We start from the raw sequence: 22973 nt of genomic DNA, 5'->3' as shown, positions 1-22973 counted from the left end.
TTTTACCATAGTAACAAAAGGGATATAACAACTCTCATTGCTTTTTGGACCCGATAGGCACGAGGAGCTTTTTAGCTAGTTTCCCACCGTGGTCCTGAGTCTTGGAGGAGTCCCTCCCTCCTCTTTTTTGTGTCTCTGGGTGTCTTTTTGTGCTTGTTAGTCTATTTTTGTCTTATCTGTCTTTTTATTTTCACTCCTAGTGAATGATCCGTTTTGTTCGTCAGTCTTTTGACTTGATTTCTCTTTATTTAACGATTTTGTGGTTTATCCACTTTATCAAAACTCTCATTGCTTTTGACAAAATTATGATTTATTTATTTTTATTAGAAAAAAAAAAAATTGGAGAGAAGAAGAAGAAGAAGAAGGTGGAGCCAAACATGCAAATGCAGCACATGATCCTGAGTGTGAGGACTTCACTGTTTCCAATCCCATCCAATCCAAATGCCCCACCTAACTACCCTCACTTCCCCACATTTAACTCTTCCAACTGCTTCCATCTTCCTCTCTGTCCTTTCCTCCATTTTCTTAATCCTATTTATGATAAACAACCCTTTCTTTCTTTCTTTCTCTCACCTTTGTCATTCATTCATTCCCACTCATGCATTCAATTCAATTCTTGTCTCTTTTCTTCTTTCTGTTGTTGTTGTGTTCTTCTTCTTCTTCTTCTTCTTTTTTATTTCTGAAAAGTTGAGCTAGATTTTGCCTACTTTTGTTTCTTTTTCTTTTTCTTTTTCTTTTTTCTTTTCCAGAAGTTCAAATCTTGTTTGGTTTTGTGTTTTTATATTTTTCTAACCACTCTTCTGGATCTGAAGCTATTATCTTGTGTTTTTTTTTTTCCTTTTTTTGTCTTGTTTTTTATTTGAGATTTGGTAGAGATTGAGATTTCTCTTTCATTGAAAGAGAAATCTCATCAAAATCCCACCTTTCCATCACAAACGTCTCCAGTGATTTCCACCATAATATCCCCTCTAAATCCAATCTTTTCACCTTTCTTCAACCCTAGCACTCAAATCCAACCAGAAAAACTCAAAAAGATTCAATCTTTGCAATGGGGAATGCAATGGATTGCATGTCCCGCAAGGATTCAAGGCCCAGCTCTGTGTCTCGGAGCAAGAGGAACTCAAAATCTCAGCGCAAGACTTCGGCTACCGCCGAGGATGAACAGCTCCACCGCCAAGCTCTGGCCATGGCCATCCAGCAACACCAGCTTTCTCAGCGCTTTGAGGGTTCCATGTCCCGGAGGATCACCGGCTCCACCAGCTCCCGGCGGCTCGCTGATCCCTTCTCCAATGGCAAGCAACAGGTTGAATTTGAATTCATCTTCAAAACCTTTCCATTTTTTCACTTATTTACTTTCTATATTTCCTGCCTGGTTTGATCAAGTACTTAGTTCATAATTAGATTATCTTAGTTTCTCTCATACTTAAGTGTTTTTGATTGATGACAAAAAGGAATTTTTATAGATTGAATAGTAATTACTGCAGTTATCATGTAGAATTGGAGTTCAAATTCAGAGGCTTTCTATTTTTCTAGTTATTCAAGCTCTCTTTTTAGTACATGATTAGATCTGTGGGCTTCTTGGATTATTAGATTATCTCAGTTTGTCTCTTGTTCAGACATGAATAGTGTTATTGCTGAGGAATGTGAGTGTTTGATTGATGAAAAAGTGTGGGTGGGCCTTTGTGCTTTTCTGAGTTTTTATAGTGCTTGAATTGTCATCATTGCAACCTTTATTTGCATCATATGGCACCATCTTTTTATGCAAATTGTTTGTGAAATAACTAGATATAATTAGTAAATAGCTGTGTTGGAAACTTACAAAGTTGAATTGGAATATTTCACTTTCTTGCATGATGAGGTTTGTGGGCTTAGTGGATTGTCAGATCAATTAACTTTGTCTTTTGTTCAGACATGAAATAGTGCAATTGTCAAGGAATCCATGTGTTTGCTTGCTGAAAAAGGAGGATGGGCCTTTGTGCTTTTCTGAATTTTTATATTTTTATAGTGTTTCAACAGTAATCATTCTGGCTTTATTTTGACTTGGGAAATAATATTAATTTTAGTATATGGAGTGACTAGATGTATAATTTATGAATAACTGGGTGAAAAACTTGCCGAGTAGATTGGTTGTCAATGTTAATTGAGTGATCCTCAGATTGTGTACCAAAGATGGAGAGGTGAATAACATTGAATGTGCGCCATGAATTCAATGATGTTGTTTGTGATTATTGTTTTTCCATTAGCTATGATTCATGGAGTTGAATAAACTCACTTTCATGGATGAAAGAAACATCGGTGATGTAAAGTAAATCTGCTGATTGTACTGGTAAACAACTACAAACCGTCTGCTGGGGAAACGTCTAATGTTTATCAATTTTTCATTCCATCGAAAACCATGTTCTGATTGGTCTTGAAAACTAAATGATTTATTCACCTCTTTGTCACATTGACATATTTCTAGGCAAAATCTGCAATGCTTGGCTGTATTACCTCTTGAATTGCACTTTTCAGGCTCCGATTGTTCTTGATAATGTGGAGATGAAGAAACTTGTCTTTGTCACATTGATATATTTCTAGGCAAAATCTGTAATGCTTGGCTGTATTACCTCTTGAATTGCACTTTTCAGGCTCCGATTGTTCTTGATAATGTGGAGACGAAGAAACTTGTCCTAGTGCATGGAGAAGGATTTGGAGCTTGGTGCTGGTATAAAACGATTACCATGTTAGAAGAAGCCGGGCTAGAGCCAATAGCATTGGATCTCACAGGGTCCGGAATTGACACCACCGACACAAACATTATAACTTCCTTAGAAGACTACGCAAAACCGCTCATAAATTACTTGCACAACCTTCCAGAGGGTGAAAAGGTGAAAATTTTCAACTGATTAACACTGGTGTTAACAAATTTCTACTGTATAATGATAAATGGTCGTTTAAAATTGATCATTATAGTTACACAGGTAATTTTGGTTGGTCATAGCTGTGGAGGTGCAAGCATATCATATGCACTTGAATGTTATCCAAAAAAAATTTCAAAGGCGGTATTTGTTTGTGCGACGATGGTGGCAGATGGACAGAAACCTTTTGATATATTTGCCGAGGAAGTAAGTCTTTTACGTCAATAATGAACTTCTTTACAAGACCTCATGAAACTCTCGACATTGTATCAGAGTTCCTTCATCACAGAAAGCTGCATTATTTGCATTTTAAATCTTTTCTTTTGTGCCGGCTCATTTTTTTCGGTCTTTGTATTATATGGATTTGCAGTTAGCATCAGCTGAAGCATTTATGCAAGAGTCTCAATTTTTATTATATGGTAATGGTAGAGACAAACCCCCAACTAGTCTTATGTTCAGCAAACAACAAATTAAAGGGCTCTATTTCAACCAGAGTCCCCCTAAGGTCAGTCTGCAATTCATACTCCATAATTCAATATTCTCCGCTCTATTTAACGATTTTGAAATGCATTTAAGCATTTACCCACAATTGTCTGATTTGTTATTAATATTATTGATATTTCTACTTGGAAACCTCCAATTTGAAGGCTCATGACTGCATCATAGAATTCAGCTATCAATTTCAGTGTGATATATCTAAACCAATGTGTATAGCTTATCAGATAGTGGCAATAGAAATGTTTCTCCTATCTATGTGTCTGGTTTCTAATGCTGCTATAGACATTAAGTACGACTTATCGGAAACTTCAGTAACAGCTGCAGAATATTGAACAAAAGTATATTTTTCCAATCCCTGCATGCATTATAGTTGTTGAACTCTGTTGATTACTTGAGTTTCGGTTCTTTGTCCGACTTTAGCTTAATTGGGGTTGTGTGATTTAACAGGACATTGCTCTGGCCACAGTTGCCATGAGACCTACACCGTTAGCGCCGATCATGGAGAAGCTTTCTCTCAGCCCGGGAAACTACGGGTCTGTTCGACGATACTTTGTTCAAACACTAGATGATCGTATGCTTTCACCGGATGTGCAGGAGAAGTTGGTCAGGGAAAACCCACCTCATGGAGTTTACAAGATCAAAGGAAGTGATCACTGCCCTTTCTTCTCGAAACCGTTATCGTTAAACAAGATTTTGCTTGAAATTATACAACTTTGAGTAGTGTTGTGAAGTTTGCTGAATTAGATGCATTGCATTGTAGGCTTTGTAGCTGTAAGATTGTATATACTCAGGTAAATAGGATACCAATGATTTTTAATTTATAATTATTTTTTATCAATCTGTATGAATAATTTGATGTTTTGGCAGATTTGGTTATGGTAGTTTGTTATATGATCTCATTTGTTTAGTGATATTGTGATTAGTGTTGTTAAGACTTGCAGGAGATAATCTTGTTCTTGCATGTTAATTAGCAGAGTAAATTATGGATTTTTTTTTTTGTCACATGTTTTACATATAAATTAGATGTAAATAGTAAATAGTAAATAGAATGTAGGTAATTATTATGATTGATGATTGAGGAATCAATAAAAACAAAAAACATAAGGTTCAATCCTAACATTTTAACATAACAAATACATAAAACTCAAGATCTCAAAAATATAACTTTGTTAATCTAGTGCCAAGAAAAACTCACCAAACATTAAGTATATTTACTATTTATTAATAATTAAAATTTTAAACCACTTACAAAATTTATAATTATGAATAAATTAAATTTACCATCTATGCCCAAGGACCACAGCGCTTATGGCTCTACAGAAAGTGTCAAACATTGACATCAAGATAACACCATCATATTTATGGGAAAAACCAACTAAAATAACATCTGTTGCACATCAGATTCTGCAAGAAAACATGAACACCAACACTGGAAATTGAAACCCAATATATATATATGAAATATCAACATCGAAGATTCAATTTAAAACCGAATTCATGTCCAGTCATCTCTCAGTCACACACAATCCGCTGGCCGGGAATTAAACGACAGCCAACTCACTGTTGATCAGAAGAAACAGGAACACATATTTCTTGTCTATATATATGACTAGAAAACTAACTTAGCTCTTTATTTAATGGACATGATAATACTCAGATGATCATATATGGCATTTTCTTGGACATAATTCCATCAGAATGATCACATACTTGCTTTCCATTTGAATATATCCACATGCTGATCAAAGACTTGTGAATCAGAGAAGATTTAGCTTGAAAAACCAGAAAGAGACAGATGAGCAAAATTTGAATCAGTTTTTAGTTATCTTCATCCATGTCATATCACTCAACAAGCTTTCTGATCCTTCAAGAATTTCTTCTGGGGAAGGAGATGTTGGCTTAATTTTGTGCCAAAATAACTCAGCAAGCTCTTTGGTCTTTCCTTAACTTCTGCAAAACATAGATTATCCTTTTCGGGAAAATCGTACTTCAAATAATCACTGGTCTATCACAGGTAGCATTTAATCATCTGGTTTACGATTCGGATCATCCTTTTGATTTGCAATCAGAAGGACATGGTTATGGCATACTGGGTATTCCCAGATACCTTTTGCTCATAGCCTTTGTGTGAATGCACCCAAAAATGATGGAAAGAATACTGTTCCCACTCCGAAGCAACACGTCACTTTGAGAAAACTGCAAAATATAGAAGCTAAGAAGAATGCTTATCATTTGTCGATCAAAAGACAAATATTTTTAGATAAAAGAAAAACTTAAACACAAACAAACAAGATCGATATTCTTGCTTTGCTTTTAAATCTGAGTTGGCAAGGTGCTGATTCTATTGAGCAAGTTTATGTCAGTTGTCTAATCCCTAGAACTAAAGACCACACTTTAAAAACAGAGCAACAACAACCACACATGCACACACACACACACACACACACTCACAAAATAAAAAAAAGAAAATCAATATATGCTGAAGAAGGAAAATACACGAAAAACATTATATAGGACACTAAAAAACATCAGGCTGGCTAAGGTTGCTCATGTAGTTATGGAAAAATAAAAATAAAAAATAAAAAAGAGGAAAGAAATAAAAAGTGTTTTCAAATTTCAACTGAAAATAAAAGCTTGCCAACAGTTTGACTGACTTCAATGGTAAACCATGTTCCAGAAGGCTTTCAATAAAAATTAAAAAAAAAAAAGATAACTTTTCAATGGTTTAGAATACTGAAGGGCTAAAAAAAAACATATGAGGACAATGGGAAACACTAACTTGAAACACAGCTATGGCAAACAAAAAGAAAACCCACAGATACAAATCATTGCAACATTGAATCTAGTGCCTTACTAGAACAATTAGAGCCATTTCAATACTTCTTTTAATTTAAACACCACATGAAGATATTCATCTAGCATGCATCTTGCACAAATCATGATGTTTAAACACATGGAACTGCTTGCTGTTTAAAAGAATATGATGAAAAACATCAAACCATAAGCTGCTCATTTTGTTGTGCCACCATGCGCTGCAAATTGCAAACAAATACTGTGCTACTTATACTACTTAATCAAGAATACCGTACATCACGGCAGCAGGAGAATGCCATTTTAATTGATAAAAGAGAAGAAGATTTTGTAAACAAAAACTTTTTAACATACCAACCTAAGAATTGGCACATGCTTTTATGTTTTATGTATTACTCTCATCTCATGTTGCAATACCAGAATAACAATTAATTAAACAGCCTACTCAAAATTACGGGAGGAGGATGTACCATAGTAAGAATGCCAAAAAATGAACTTGCTAAAGAATAGTTGGCTGAAGATGATAGACTCTGAAGGGAAAATGGATCCTAAATGACACAAAAACCGGAAAGTAAGGTAAGTATTTGGATGTTTCCTTACCATTTCCAAGAATATTATGAGGCAGAACCTGACTTCTGAACCCAAACTTGTCTCTGTTGGTGACATAGAGAGTGCATAAATAATAAGAGATAGCTCTTATTGGCGAATAAACAAGAAGAGAAACATAACAAATGAATGGAAAATATCTTCATAAACTAACTAACCTCATGGTAGCCATAGCCACTAGGGCTTCTCTTGGAGGGCTTGCCATCTGCTAAATTTTGAACTCCATCAGATTCCTTTGAACCATGAGTAGGTCCACGACGACCAACATGCCTTTGAGAACCTAGATGAATCAAGATACATATATGTATATCATAAGTTGCCAGGATGAGAGTGAAAATAATGCCTAAATTTCGAGGCTTTCACAAGCATCTGACAATTAAGTAAAAATCCTAACCATTTTCCACTGGAGAAAGACGAGTTCCGGTACTTTTAGTTTCCATTATTCTTATTAAATTAGGTTCAGATTTCATCTCTCCGGAGCCAAGAGTCATGTCAGACGATCCACGCCCACCACGAACAATCTGAGTTCCCTTGTCACCATCCCCAACCCTTACCACTGTAGCTTGTTGAGATATCGATATGCCTTCCAAAGAATCTGCTAACAGCTCAGAGGAGACAGACATCCCATCACTTCCATGAGATATATCCGAGCGACGCCAAACACCACGATCAGGCCTATCCTTGTTTTTCATGCGTTTATCATGTTTTTCGTTTGTAAATACAGAATTATGCAGGTCACCGCCGGCAACTCTATCTTCTGAGAGCCTTTTGCCATCATTATCAACAGCAAAAGCATGTGATGTAGTGAAATTAGAATTCTTTGAAGTCAAACGGTTATTGGGAGGTCGAGGAGGACGCCTGTCCTCTGAGTTCGGTGCCTGCTCAGACATGGATGCAGATATAAATGACTGACTCTGGCGTCCTTCCTTACTGGAGAGTATGCTTCGAATGACTTTTCCACTACCATCATGTCGCTGACTATGCTTTGAAGAACTTGAACCTGGGGAATTTCTTGATGAAGTTGCATTTTGCTGCTGAGTTAAACCACCACTCACCTGTAGAAACACGTAACCATACCATTGACATCAGGAAGAATGATTAGACAAAAACTATAAACATAAAATTAATGATCAAATACTCACATGAGAAGTATCTTGCTCTTTTGCTTTCAGTAGCATAATTCTCTTCCCACTTTCAACAGACCCAGATGTGATAGAGCTTGTCCCACTTGAGCCGTTTGCTATAAATAAAAAATAATTGGCCACATTTAAGTCAACGACTGAAGCATGACCTACAGTCTGCCTAATTAAACATTACAGTACCAAGTTGAAAATGAAATCTTCACACACTAGAAAGTGAGTGTCTAAGAGATGAGGCATACAAAACATTATATGTAAGAATGTATAAAAAATAACTCGCTCTAATTTCCAGCAGTTAAACCTATTTATTTAGAAGCTATTTCAGAAGTGCATGATTAGTGGGATTAATCATTGAATACAATCAAAAGCCCTGGTTATATGAATAATATTTTAAGACTGGAAAAAAATCAAAGGAAACATTTTAAACATCATATGTCTATGAAGTTGATCTCACCAATACACATCTCAACTTGCAAAAGTATGTCACTTTCTAACTAAATAAATCATTTTTTTCCACAAAGAAAATTGCAGATATTCATTACTCAAGAAAATTTTTATCTAGATACCAGCATGAGGATCCTACAACATCATCAATTTTTCCATAAAATAGATATAAAGATAACTGGATAACAACAAGTAACTGTCAATCAGATGAGTATCAATAGAGTGAAGAGAAAACTACAATCTATAGCTACTACAGCAGAAAAATGCTCTTCCAAGCCAAAATAAATGGCAGATAATTCATGTATTCTATCAATCGTCAGGAGAATGCAAACAAACAATAATTCAGACAGCCAACTCATGCAAGAGATGAGCAGTTGGACATATCAAGTAAAACTCCATTGCTCCTGATATTAAGATTCTGGCACTCTACATGCATAAAATTTTCAAAATCTCCTTATCTTGCTTTGCAAACAAGGCAACTTGCAAAAGTTATAAAAACAAGTTTGAATAACACAAAAAGGAAATGAGTACATCTCAGATCCTTCATACACTAAATAACAAAAAGTAAACTTCCATGCACCTAGATAAACTACCCATTAGTACTCTTCTACCACACAAAAATCTAAAGAACATCCACCTCACCAGTTAAACGAAAATACAAACTGGTCCAGAGAAAGGAGAGAATGATTGTGAAACCTATTTACCTATATCAAGCAAAAGTTACCTTTACTAAATACCAAAGGTTTCTTATTAGTTAAAATATCTCAACGATTGAAATTTTAAATTCATGGTTGGGATCATCAACATTTATAATAAATGCCAAGCGAGACTTGTAACTCCTTTGTCAAGGGTATTTTCATATATGAATATTGACATATCTTAGTGTGACTATTCACTTCAAAAGCAAGTGCTTATAAACTTGTAAAACTATGACATGCCAAAAATGCCCTCATCGCGCATGGCATTTAAATGCCAGCCAATAGAGGTAATTGCTATTGCATCAAGAAAACCAGTCAATAAAATACACCACATAATAATCACTTGCCACCTCACAAACGACACACCACATACCACAAAGACTCAACCCACCCCTTTCAAGAAACAATTTGGCATGAGATTACGAAGAGATAGAAATTCAAAATGTTCCAATCAAGAATTAGTATAAAATTTGAGCTGCAGAAAAGGAAAAGACCAGGCCACATGGGTGTGCTTATGTAATAAAAACTAAAAAAGGTATTGATATGCAGTTTGAAGATCAAAATGAAAATATTGGAGTAGTTAAGAATGTGGTTGCTCTAAAATACCATTTTCATCTTCAGTTACTCCAGTTCCACTTGCCAGAGTTGTAGAACCTATTCTTTCTGGCAGTTGTTGACCTTCTCTTCTAGGCATCAAAATGTATGCTGATTTATCCTTTCCACTTGTGGCCTTTGTACCATCCCTAATGACATACTGCAGATCAAGCAAAAAGGATAGCAAGCTCAGCAATTTGCTGGAACAAATAATAACAGCAAAGCACACAAAACTGAAGTCCAGAAACAGTCACAAAACTCATGGCCACATTTTACACGTCAATATCACGACACAATTACAAAATAAAAGGCACTGAACCTCATACCATTATTTGCTATGTCAGACTTAAAGTAAATAATGTATCACACAAAAACTACAAGGAAAAAAAAAACTGTAACAAGAGGAGTGAGAGGAAATAAAAAATAAGTAAGAAAGGGAAAAACCATTACTGTTAGTACGCAAAGCTCTTGCTTGTTTGAAACAATATATAATTTCATGTTTTGGCTAATCTTCAGGTGCAACAGCTAATTCGGAATATATTAAAATTTTTCTAGTTATCAATTAAAACCACATCTACAATGTGAAGCAAGCGTTTCCAATGATCCTGTTGCTAGCCAATTGGAAATGGTAGAAACTGTATTTTATCAAAGTATTTTCTTTTATTCAGCAGTCTTAGGGCTTGAAATGTTTGGCAGTTAGGAACTACATACACCACAATCCCAGCATATGCTTCATTAATTCACCATCAAGCATCTTAATACAAGGAAAAAGAACATAACATTGCTCTCCTGAAGATAGTCACTCAGACCATATTACTTTTCTTATATGCAAACCTTTGCAAAGGTGGAACTGCATATGGGAAATATACAGCTCAGACCATACAATCAAACAGCCGAATATAACTCTACAGTAAAATTGTAGTCCAATTGAATTTTATCAACAGTTTCTCATAAAGTTTTTTGCCATTTTGTTTGCATCATATACCTCATAATTGATGACTTAATTTTAAGTAAATGTTCACTATCAGTTGACCCACTCATTATGAATATTACTCAGATTTATTAATATAAAAAAAATATAAGGCAATCATCATTACCTGAAGAACATATTAGCGTGATGAGCATTTAGTATTTTTCACTAATTATCTAAAGAGTTTTAAAATGTAAACTTTGCATGCCTTATTATTAGTTTTTAAACGCATCTTAGTTTGTAAATGCTTATGCAGCGAATACCAACATACACGTTTCAAACACAATTGAGCAAAGTGGAAGGAAATACACATTGATCAGCATGGGATGATAACAGAGTTATTACTCAAGCAACACCAGCCAGGTACAGGTTACCTCAATTCAGTAAAAGCAGAAGACTTACAAAAAGAACAATAACAGAAAGCCGATAAAATCATCCAGCGCAGGCTAATAGCATAATAATCTGATACATCACTAAAGAAAAGCAAGAAGGAAATTATCTCTATGCTTCAGAAATTCCCATAGTCCATTTAGCTTTTTCCATTAACCCAACAGAGACAATGAAGAAAGCAATACCCCTTTAACTTGGAGCACAAGGACAAGTAAATAAAGGGAAGCATAGTACCATTGATGCAGAAGCCCTCCGCTTTTCAGAGCCTCTTTTGGAAGGAGTAGAGCAGTGAACTGAAGCTCCTGTAACTCTTCTGCTAGGTTTTCCATTGACGGAAGCTCTCTGTTGCAATTGAGAAAACAAAATTTAAAATACAATAAACAAAGGCTTCTTTGAGCAAGGAAGTCAACAATTTATAATAGGTACAACAAATTGAGGCTAATCCAATGATCGTCAACAAGATATCTCCAGGATAGCATTTATCACTTCAAGAAGAAGCTCTAGTAAAATGGTAAGCTTGAAGATATATCCTCAATCTATACAATTGTCATACAGAACAAAATAAAGCAAAAGATTTGAAATTCCTCAAAAGGACCATATAAAATAACAAAAAAAAAAAATTAATGAAAAAAAAGTTACTCTTTCTCATGTGCCACTTTCACTTCTTCCTTATGGAATTAGTCTATGAAGCCATGAAAATATTATAAGCGGTTGTGTCGTTCAATACCATATGACATTATGACTGTACTTAAACAAAAAGATCAGGCAAACAAACAAACAAAACAAAAGTAAACATATTCATTAAATGGGAGAAAGCAAAACGGCCAAAGTACAACCTGCGAGCTACTCTTTGAGGCTCTTTTCTGTCGAACAAAATCCATAAGAGGTGTAACTATGACTGCCTCCTTTGCTCCACCTAGAAGTCAGTAAATGAAAAATATTGAAAACAATATCTCAGTGTTTAGTATAATATTTCAAGATGCTTGTGTGTGCCTACAGAAGAATAGCAACTAACCAGCTCTTTCTGCTTCTCTCCTTTCTAACTGAATTTCAGCACTAGGAAGATTCTCAGCAGGCTTTGCAAGGCGTTCAAGAAACTCCAAATATTCAGGATCTATGTATTAAAAATATGTGATTAATAAAAAAAAAAGGGGGTGAAATCACAGATCAAGAGATCTTTGCTAAAATTAAGTGAGATTTGAAAAAGAAAGGGATGAAAAACAAAACAAATGAGTACCCTTAAAAATTGTGCCTTCACGACCATCCTTCTTAGGCCATGACTTGGGAACACGTTGTGATGGTGCATACTCTACAATAGCCTTAAATTGAGCACCTGGAATAACTCAACATACAGTTACACTTTGCAATTCTTGTAACACGTATACTTTAGCTCATACATTGACACAAAATCATCATGCAAGAGTTAAAGATAAAAAGGGGACAAAAAGAAATGTAACAACAAAGAGAAGGGAGGTTCGGCACAACAGCACCAAGCACGAGTCTTTTATCATTAAATATTCAAAGATAAAATGAAAATAAACATTATGGAAGGCATTCTTGTCTACCTACTATCAAATGAATCGTGAATCAACAGAAGTTCAGAAAACAATAATCAGAAGTTAGCTCAGAATCAGAGGGAAAGCATTAGCCCTGAAATCATAAACCAACAAGTGCAAAGTGTAAAACCACCATCTTATTTAAGATACAGCTCATGGACCTATGACTACTCTGAGCTGAACCCCACAAAACACTATGTTCTTCCAGCTTAAACTGCAAGTGGGGTTTGAATTAGATCAAAAGCGCCCATCTTTATTTTAGAACGGCCATAGGGTGAGTAAATTACATGAACAAAAAATGCATCCAAAAAGAAAAGAATACCGGTGGTAGGTCAAAGTAGCAGTCAGCACCCCAGATTTGTTGTTCACAAAACTTATTGATAATAGTAAAGGAAAGAAAAATATTTTTTGTATGAAATTACCCTTCTCATTGACAAAGGTATGCCCATCAAAGTATTCAGCAAACTCAACGACATCTTCTGGCCTATTGAAGTTGATATATGCTTGAGAATAACGCGTATTTTTATGACTGCAAAAAATAGCAAAAAAGATATAGGTCAACCAATAAGCTCGTTGCTTAAAATCAATGATAAGAAAGTAAACGACATGAAGCCAAATTATACTAATTCTACCCAAGCATAGCTTTTTATCATTCCTCCTCACATTGGGAAGTCAGTTATCAAGTAGAAATAGATCTCAAAAATAAAAAAAATAAATAAATAACTAAATAAACAAATAAAAATAAACCAAATAAGCATTAGCCACTCGGCCTTAAAGCTAAAGATAAGACCCTAAAGTTCAGATTACAATTTTCCCAAGAAGGATCAGTCAGATCATTATAAACAAAAAATAACGTGCATGCTCAAAGTCAAAACAAAAGGAACATTAATGTGAGCCACCCATCAAACAATGTTTGATGGTGACAACCAAAGATAACAGGAGGCACAAAGGTAAAGTAACATGTTGTGCGAACCTTGCAATACAGGTAAATTAATTTACAAATTGTTCTTCCTTTCAAGAACTTCTGCAGGCTAGAGTACAGATGCAAATGTCAATGTGGAAGCCGCAATAAGAAGCCTCCCAAAATAATTAGGGTTGTTCAAATGCACAAATTGTGCATTAGTTAAGATCTGAACGTAAAGCATATTAAGCCTCAGATTGCAATGCTGTGTAAGTGAAGTGCACAACAAAATATCCGCAAATCTAATTCCAAGATCTTTAAAAGTAATAAATAAGGATTACTGACATCTGCAAATCAACTTCCTTTCAAGTATTCAGTTAACGTTGACATCTACTAGTCTTTACAATGGTACAAGAGGTGTTCTGGATTGTGCTTCCCAAGACAAAAGCTCTATAAAAGTGCTTATAGTAAAAGCTGCAATTTGGATACATCCTAGTTATGTTTTCGCTCTAAAACCTCTTCTTCTTTTTTAATGTAAACAGAGCTTCTGATCATAAAAGGCTGTTTCAAAGATTCAAACAGCAACACCAAACACACTCTAGATCTTCACACAAAGAACCTCACAGAAAACGGTCTAGATGAACTCCAAAAATAAAACAAAATAACTCTCGGCAAACAAAATCTTAGGACAAATAAAAACCAAACTGCCCAAATAACTCCACACACCTAAAACCTCTTAAACCAACCATCTCCAAGCAAGTGATTCACATAATAAAATATCACTACTTTTACAAGAACAGCTACCACTAGAAAGATTAAATATCATTTTCCAATCCTTCATCCAAACAACAGGAAAAATGGGCCGAAGACCAGCACCATGAACAACTGCTCAAACCAACCGAACAAATTACCCAACATCAAACTCTCCAACAAAATTACGTAACATCAACATCCTCATCCACTACAGTTGCAATCTTTAACCTAAAAACACAGATGGCTAGCATCAAATAGTTCAAAGAAAAAAACAATCAAAAACAGCAAACCAGAAATCAAATTTAGGAAAAATAAAAATAAACAAAAATAGGTAAAAGAGGCAAAACCCTGACCTAGCTTTCCCGGGACGGAAAGACACCCACGTATACCGACCGGCGAACCTAGCGTCGATCTGGTCCATAAGCGCCGACTGAGAGATCGCCGGCGGCAGGTGCCGAAGCACAACCTTCGTCCTCTCAAGCGGATCCTTCATATGTGTCGCCCCCCTTCAACCAAACCCTAGATAATCCAAAATCAACACCAAAAATTGCAAATTGACCGCAAATACTCAAAGGAATCACATCGCCTCCTCGAATCAAGCCCCAGGATTGACGCTTTCGTTGGGGTTTGAGCACTAATTAGGGTTTCGATCAAGCCAAAGAAGTGAGACCAGTGAGAGCCCAAACCATGAAAACAAAGAAACGAAGCGAGAGAGAGAGAGAGAAATTAAGAGGACTTGGATTTAGACGGTCCTTTTAATTAGTACTAAAACTAATAATTAATATACTATTAATTTTAAAAAATATTTATTAAAAAAATATTTATTTATATAAAAATAATTTATCTTGTTGTTTTTTTGGAATATAATGCATAATTATTGGCACGATATTGTATCATGTATGCATGAAAATCTTTGTTTGTGTTGAGATGCCATGAATTTGAATATAATTGATTTGTTGTTGAATTTTGCTTAAAAATATTTAATTTTAAAAATAATATTATTGTTTTATATTTTCATAAAGGGAAAATGACCTAAAAATTTTTTAAAAATTTTAAAAAGACCTCTATGTTGAACATGAAAAGATAGATGAATAAAGGATCAAAATGATATTTGAAAAATAATTTAAAAAAATAAGTCACTGAGAAATTATAAATCACTTAAACTTTTTAAAAACTCTAGATGGTTATCTATGATATTTACAAGAATTTCTCAATTCTTTCTTCCAAAAAAGAATATATATGGTTTAATATTATGAGTTCATAGAGGTGAGCTGTTTTGGTCCACTTCCATTGTTTGGTTCATAAGATAGAAAGTTGGTTTTTCTAAATACTTTATTTTTAATTGTTTCTGATGTTATTTATTAAAAAAATAAAATGTGTAGGTTTATATGGTTTCACTCTCACTTCTTAATTAATATATGTGATGAAACATATAATATATTTTTTATATTTTATTTTTTATATATGAAATAATAGATTTTATATTATTATTATTCAACAAAGTATTATCTCTGCAAAAAGAATTTATTTTATCAATTTATTCATCCCTCCCATCTTTTTTTTTTGTCTATATATGTATGTTTGCATAGAAATATATATATATATATATATACCCTTATAAAAAGTAATTCTTTCTTGGTAATTTATGAAGTTTAAATTTACAAATATATATGTCTATAAAACTTAATTATATGACTCTAAAACCTTTTTTTTTCTTAAATAGATCATTTTGAACTCATGCTTGTGTAATATGTTGTTAGGGTTTTCATATTATAATAATAGGATATTAAATTTGCACAACTTTAATATCTTATTTTCACATGTATTTGCATACTATCCCTAAATTTACAATTACATATGTAAACACCTTTAAAATTATGAAAAGGTATCTATCTACTGGAAATAATAATAATTGATTGTTACATGTATTCCACAAGTATGCATATTACAATATCTTGTCTATATATTTATATATATATTAGTCCATGACTACGTCTTGAATTATTCTATTTATATAAGAGAATATTATGCGTTTCTTTACTGATTCACATAAAAATTATAATATTTTTTGAGTTTATTAATCATCTATAAAATTTATTTTTATATAGCTAGTCATGTCACAAGAGAAATTCAATGACACATAATTTAAAATTTAACTACCTCTGTTGTAGTAGGATAATTAGTATTTCATTTTTATTCTGATTTTTTATTGTTCATAAGATTTTATTATTAATTATTAAAATTATAATATACTTTTTGATTTAAAATTTGTCTAAAAAGTATAGCCATTGTAACATCCCTTTCATGGTGGGACACTGTAATATACATCTACATGTGTGCATATAATATACATTTTCATATTTTCATATTTCCGTATTTTTATAAATACTGTATTTTAAAAAAGTCAAACTCATGAAATTTTTTTAAGACTTTAATGATTTTTAAGATTAAGAACATATTATGTAGTTCACGCCAAGGCCTTGAAAATCAAATTTGTGGGCCATAATATGTGAGAAATTTACATATTAGAGTACAACATTTTAAAATTAAAAAAATTTGATTATTATTAAGGAAGTTCAAAATCTGAAAGTTAAGAGGTTGAAGACATACTAAATAAATAAAGCTAGTATTTTATTTTACTTTGCTGAGATTTGATTGTGGATTTGATAAATGAACAGTTAGTTTTAAAAGATTATTCATGTAATTAGTTTTACATGTTAAACATTCCATGTTTTCAAATATAAGATATTTATTTTTCTTATATTTAATTATTGAAATAAATCAAAGATTTTTTGGATTCCTAATTATTTAAGATGTTTGTTATAAAAAGTACTATATGTCTGTGCATATTTTTGACTTCTCTTAAATCGTACTTATCACCTATTTATCAATATATACATATTGAAATGGGGCAATCACCTTTTGAATAATAGATCGACAAACGCCTTTTTGATGAATATAAACAAGATCTAAACAAAGAATTGAACCCGGGTGTACAAGATGAGAATAAGATAGTAATCCCGGGATGAACGTAGTATGAACAAAGATGCAGTGAACATTACTGCTGGAGAGAGATTTCAACCCACGACCTCCCCTTACACTGCTATGCTATACCATCGTGCTATTCAAACTTTGCTCGACATCACCCTCTTATTTAAAACACTTCCTCTTATGATGCTTAATAGGTGAATTTGATAAAAAAATATTTTAAAAACTTATTTTTAATTTTTCACCGACAACCATGTTTATAATCTCTATATAATTACTATAAAAAATCAATGATTTTTGTATAAATTGACAACATTATAATTTTACCCAAAATAATTTAATAAAACTCATGTGACGATATACTTTATTATCTCTATTGCAATAGTTTGTTTTTCAAGGTAGATAAATCACATTGTGTACAATTTTATTAAACTTAAGATTAGATTTAAACAAATGATCTCCATTTGGGTGACTTCACTATGTTAGTTTATGGGTTATATGCTTAGTTCATAAAAATAAATAAACAAATAAATTTAAGAGCAAACACATGGCTACGCACTTGAGAAAAGAAGGGTCTATATATATTTGCTAGAAAAACATACAAGAGACATGTCTTGATTTGTGGGAGACAAAATGACAAGACAAATGGAAATGCGAGCACACCCCATCCACTGATCCACATTCCACTCCCTCTCTTTCCATTGATTGAGGCCATTGATCATCACTTCCTCACTGAAGCATCAAATCAAATCAAACAAAATTTCATCAATTGCCTTAGCCATTAATAGATCCGAGTGCCAACAATCTCTTGATTTATCAGTATTAAATTTTTTATATATTATGTTTATATTTTTTATAAAAAAACTAAATTTAAATTTCAACTAATATAAAATAAAAACATAAATATATTAAAATATTATCTCTGTGTGTTCATGTATATTTATAACATCACTTATCTATTTTGTTCAAAAAAATACCTTTTACTTTTTCTTATAAACCAATTCAAACAAAATTAACAATTTCTTATATTCACTGCCAAAAAAAAGAAAAAATAAATTAAAAGAATGCAATAGATTTAATTGATGAAAATTGTGGTAGTCTCATAATTTTCACAATGTTTTCCTTTTTGTATTTTTAGTATAAATGCAAGGCCATTAGCTAGTTATATCTCTGTTTTTTTATTCTTGTATGACAAAATATTGTTGGTTTAACTTTTTGACTAAAAAGAAAAGCTAAATAATCTCTTGGTTATTACAACAACAAAAAGTAGTTTCTCGTTTTCTTTACTTTTCTTTAATTAACATCTCAAAATTCAAAAATTGATATGATTAAAATATATCAGAACCAATATTTTTAAACACATACATACATACATAAATATATATATATATATATATAGAAATCAATCCTAATGCAATCTCAAATTTTTAAGTTGAATAGGATCAATCAAACATCTTTTATATTCTAGAACTCATAACAAGCACTTTTAGACATATTAATGAATTACTATACAAAAGTATTCTTCATACTTTAAGACACTACCACAAGTCTCATCCACAAAACCTCACTCTTTTTTAAGCCTTTACTTAATACAAAGTCAATGTAAGAACTAAAAATAAAATATTAAAAGTGCTAGTGCTCATTATTAAATAACAAAGCTCTATACAATATCTCCATCTCCATTACTAATCCTTGAAGAGCTAAAACAGTTAGCCTTATCTTCTTCTTCTTCCTTTTCCCCAAATGATCCACCTTCCAAAGATGAACTATTAGAGTACCAACTTGACCAAAAAAGATAGTTAAAAAAGTTGACCAAGCTTAGAGCTGAAAGAAGCCAGTAAAACAAGTCAAGCCTGTCCTTATTAAGATCATTATAACTTAGCCAACCATCTCCTGTGATCTTGTTCACAAGTGAAACAAGCACTGAGCTCAAGAAGAAGCCAAATGAATAAGAACAGTATGTCATGGCAGTGAGAAAAGATTGCATGCCATCCAATGACTGTTTGTAGAAGAACTCAATAAGTCCCACAGCAGTGAACATCTCTGAGAGACCAAAAATGAGGAATTGTGGTGCAATCCAAAAGATGGAGATTGTTTTGCTTGATGTTAAGGCAATGTTCCTTCTCTTGTTTTCGACGATTGCGGCGGAGACCATGGAGAAGGTGACGGTGAAGAGGCCGATGCCTATGCGTTGGAGAGGCGACACTCCGGAGGTTTTTCCGGTGAGTTTGCGAGATAAGGGAATGAAGAAGAGCTCATAACTGGGGACTAGGATGATGAGCATGAGGTAAGGAATGGATTGGAGGGAAGCAGGAGGAATGGTGAAGGAGTTGGTGAGGTTTGTGTTCATGGAAGTCCCTTGTTGGACTGAGAATGTTTGGAGTTGTGCTAAGATTGTGTTGAAGATTATTGTGCATGCAAAGATTGGAATTAATGAGAGGATTGTTTTCACTTGTTCTACTTGTTTTCTGCTGCACAATGTCCATGCACTTTCTTTTGTGTTTGTTCCATTCTCAATTCTCACACATGCTTTGTCAAGAAACCTGAATTATTTCAGAAATATATTATATATGTTAATTACATGCAAACCAAACAAATATCTATTTATGTGTATAAATATATATATATATATATTCACTGACCTGAATTTGTCCCAATGACGATGTTGTTTATAAGAAACTTCAGAATTCATTGGGCATACTTGCTTTCTCTTAATAGCAGCAGCTACAAACACCTATAAATATATAAATCAAACATCATTTTTTTTGGACATAATAAAACTAATTACAAAATATATAGTCAATCATTAATTAATTAAAATGCATATATAAATATATATATACCTGAACTAGAGGAGTGAAAATAGTGCCTTGAGGAGGCTTGTTTCTATAAAAACAAACACCAGAAACCAAAGAAACAAGAGCCATGGCCATTGCAGCAGCAGAAACTCCAAAACCAACATCCATTCCATAATGAGTTTGAATCCAAACAAGAAGAGTTAGAGCAATGAGTTGGCCAAAACAGAAGCTAAAATAAGCAGTGTTGAAGTAAGTGGACAACTTCTTTGTCTGTTTGCTGTCTTCTTTGACGTTGAATTGGTCTGCTCCGTGAGATATCATGTTTGGTTTCAGACAACCACTGCCAAGTGCCACTAAGTATAGAGCAATGAAAAATATTGTGGCCTTGAATCCTTTGGCTTCTAAACATTGCTCTCCTTTTGACATCATGTTGCACTTTGGTGGCCTCAACTGTGGGACATGTGCTTGCACTGCCAGCAAAATGAAACCCTGATAACACAATTAATTAACCTCATTGATAATTAACTGTATATCAAACATATATATTAATTATTTGAAGAATTAATTAATATGTGAACAGACAGAGATATTACCGAGAGTTCAACAAAGGCAAAGATGAGCATGGTCCAGAAACTCCCTAGATAAGAATCTGACAAGAATCCACCGAGGAGAGACAAAAGGAAGATAGTTCCAACGAAGTTGGTCACTATGTTGGCTGATTTGGACAAAGGAAAGTGCATCTCAGTGAAGACATATGTTATGAGGTTGTTCCCCACTGCTCCTATTGCCATGATTTCAAATGCTTGTATTCCTGTTCATCAACCCACTCTTTCCAAATTATCAAACAAACATTAATAATAAACTCATAATTTTCTTTTTTTTTTTTTCAAACTCATAATTTTTATATACTTAAAACATACACCCTTTTTCTTTTTCTTTTTAACAAACTAAACTATCAAACTCATCAATATATATATATATATATAACAGAAGGAGAAAAAAGAACTTTTATTTCTTCAAAGAGAAAGCTAGAAGAAGAAGAAGAAGAGAAGAGGAAAAAAGACACACAGAGAGAGAGAGAGAGAGAGAGAGAGAGAGAGACCTAAGACAAAGAAGGCAGCTCTCATGCCTCCTTGTTTGTTTGGGTTGCAAGCTCTCCCTCTCCAATCAATAGAAGCATCTTCTTCTTTGAAGTTCTTGCTTGTTTGAGTTTGAGTTTGAGTTTGAGCATCCATATAAACTCTCCTCTCTTGCAAATCTCACAGGTTGGTAAAGAAAATGAAAGAAGAGTGATAAAATTTCAGGGAACCTTATGTCCTTATTTATAATGGAAACAGTTGCCTTAACACCCCTTATCAATTCAAGGATTTACTAATATGCCATTGTAAAAAAATATATATTAATTTATTTAAAGTTTTAAACTAATTAGTGAGAGATTAGCACATGATGATGTTGCTAGGTGACATGAGAGACACTTACTTATTTTCATGTTTTCACCTTATTAAACATGTTATTATTATAATGTAATGACTTGCAGAAATTTTATTAACATCTATTTATATATATATATAATATATATATTTATATATATAAAAAACTAGTTTGAGTGATATGATCCACTACATTATATAGGTTTCAGATGCTGCTGTCTGGGAATCCTGTAACTTCAAACAAAGAGAGGTTGTGGTTTTAGATTGTGAGGAAAAAAGTAGAGGATAAATATATTCCATATTAAGTTCTAAAGTTCTTCATTCAAGTATTTTCTTTGGTACTTGTTTTTCTTCAAAAAAAAATAAAAGAAACTTTATATATTCTCATAAAAAGTTTGAAATATTTTTATATACCTCCAAGTTCAAGCAAACACATATAAAGTGATTCACTTATTAACATGATATTTTTCTTCTTTTGTATTATTAACAAAAAATTGGGAATATAATATTTTTGTATTGGATGATTTTTATTAATTAATTAATTTATTTCTGTATTAAAAAAGCTTTGTTTTTTCCTCACAAAGGTGGCAGAATAATATGTCAACATGAGAGAAGTCCAATCAAGTCATTCAATTAAAAAAGAGAAGTACAACCATTAATTCAAACTCATAGTTTCAACCCCAAATAAAATATATTATTCTTAGATTAGATGAAGCAATTATGATTCACCTACAAAATCTTTTGCATTACTTTAACAGTTTTTCAGATTTGCTATAAATCTTTTATATATATATATATAGATTTGCTATCAATATCTTTTGCTTCCTATTTTAATAATTTTTTAAAAATTAAATAAACCACATTTATATTAATTGATAAGAGATAATGCAACAAAGAGAATATATCAGACAAATATCAAACAGGCACCCAACAGACATTACACCAAAGTGAAAAAGAAAATACAAGATAAATTTCGGAGTATAAATAAATTATTTAATATGCTAATGATAAATAAAGTAAAAGCAAAATAAAAGCAGAGATTTAAAACATAAAAGGAAACACTAGGAAATGTAATTCAAAAGTGTAGTTAATTATGTTTCTTGAAATTTTTTTGTTTTTGCTTAAATAGGCTTGAGAAAATATGCATAATTGCTTATTTGTTCTTATAAAATGATCTAAAGGTAATTTAAAAATTTTATAAAAAATATTAAATATTCTCTCTTTATTTTTTTACTTTAGTAGTTTTATGCAATTTTAAAAAAATCAAACATTAATCTATGTTTTCATTAAAGTAATAAATTAATTTTTAACTACAAAGCTATATATGTAAATAAATAAAACATTTTATAAAAAGCGTATAAATAAAAAAATGATTTTTATGAAGATATAATAGTAATTACCATCTTGTATGAAGGGTATGCAGGTAAATTCCTTCTTTTTTGTTCATTCATGATGCATTCATTGTTTGACAACTAAGAAATTCCTCTGAAATTCCAGCAT

General features: G+C 32.7%; 3 protein-coding genes across 6 annotated transcripts; 1 reads left to right on the top strand and 2 right to left on the bottom strand.

Annotated features, from left to right (window-relative positions):
• The first annotated feature begins 387 nt into the window (after positions 1-387).
• On the top strand, positions 388-4289 carry LOC120270874 (putative methylesterase 14, chloroplastic). Of its 2 annotated transcripts, XM_039277949.1 has the most exons (5): positions 392-1303; positions 2628-2867; positions 2961-3104; positions 3268-3402; positions 3843-4289. In XM_039277949.1, the coding sequence occupies exons 1-5, from the start codon at positions 1049-1051 to the stop codon at positions 4110-4112; spliced, it is 1044 nt and encodes a 347-aa protein (XP_039133883.1). In that variant the 5' UTR covers positions 392-1048; the 3' UTR covers positions 4113-4289. The 2 variants fall into 2 exon arrangements, with proteins under 2 accessions (XP_039133884.1, XP_039133883.1); XM_039277950.1 differs by lacking the exon at positions 3268-3402 and having other exon boundaries at positions 388-1303.
• A 536-nt stretch (positions 4290-4825) lies between these two features.
• LOC120270866 (regulator of nonsense transcripts UPF3-like) lies at positions 4826-14998 on the bottom strand. 3 transcript variants are annotated; one of them, XM_039277939.1, is made up of 12 exons: positions 14611-14998; positions 13026-13132; positions 12285-12380; positions 12063-12161; positions 11884-11963; positions 11282-11389; positions 9700-9847; positions 7955-8052; positions 7207-7867; positions 6971-7092; positions 6807-6859; positions 5459-5591 (listed from the first exon to the last, which is right to left on the bottom strand). In XM_039277939.1, exons 1-11 carry the CDS (start codon positions 14748-14750, stop codon positions 6821-6823), a joined length of 1698 nt encoding a protein of 565 aa, XP_039133873.1. In that variant the 5' UTR covers positions 14751-14998; the 3' UTR covers positions 5459-5591; positions 6807-6820. The 3 variants fall into 3 exon arrangements, with proteins under 3 accessions (XP_039133872.1, XP_039133873.1, XP_039133874.1); XM_039277940.1 differs by having other exon boundaries at positions 5469-5607; XM_039277938.1 differs by lacking the exon at positions 6807-6859 and having other exon boundaries at positions 4826-5591.
• A 3800-nt stretch (positions 14999-18798) lies between these two features.
• Positions 18799-21320, bottom strand: LOC120270867 (protein NRT1/ PTR FAMILY 4.3-like). The gene is made up of 5 exons (XM_039277941.1): positions 21146-21320; positions 20637-20854; positions 20089-20532; positions 19888-19979; positions 18799-19788 (listed from the first exon to the last, which is right to left on the bottom strand). The coding sequence occupies exons 1-5, from the start codon at positions 21276-21278 to the stop codon at positions 18906-18908; spliced, it is 1770 nt and encodes a 589-aa protein (XP_039133875.1). The 5' UTR covers positions 21279-21320; the 3' UTR covers positions 18799-18905.
• Positions 21321-22973: the final 1653 nt, after the last annotated feature.

Source organism: Dioscorea cayenensis, chromosome 10 (assembly GCF_009730915.1).
Source record: "Dioscorea cayenensis subsp. rotundata cultivar TDr96_F1 chromosome 10, TDr96_F1_v2_PseudoChromosome.rev07_lg8_w22 25.fasta, whole genome shotgun sequence".
NCBI lineage: Eukaryota > Viridiplantae > Streptophyta > Magnoliopsida > Dioscoreales > Dioscoreaceae > Dioscorea > Dioscorea cayenensis.
This window is presented reverse-complemented; position numbering and strand designations above follow the sequence as displayed.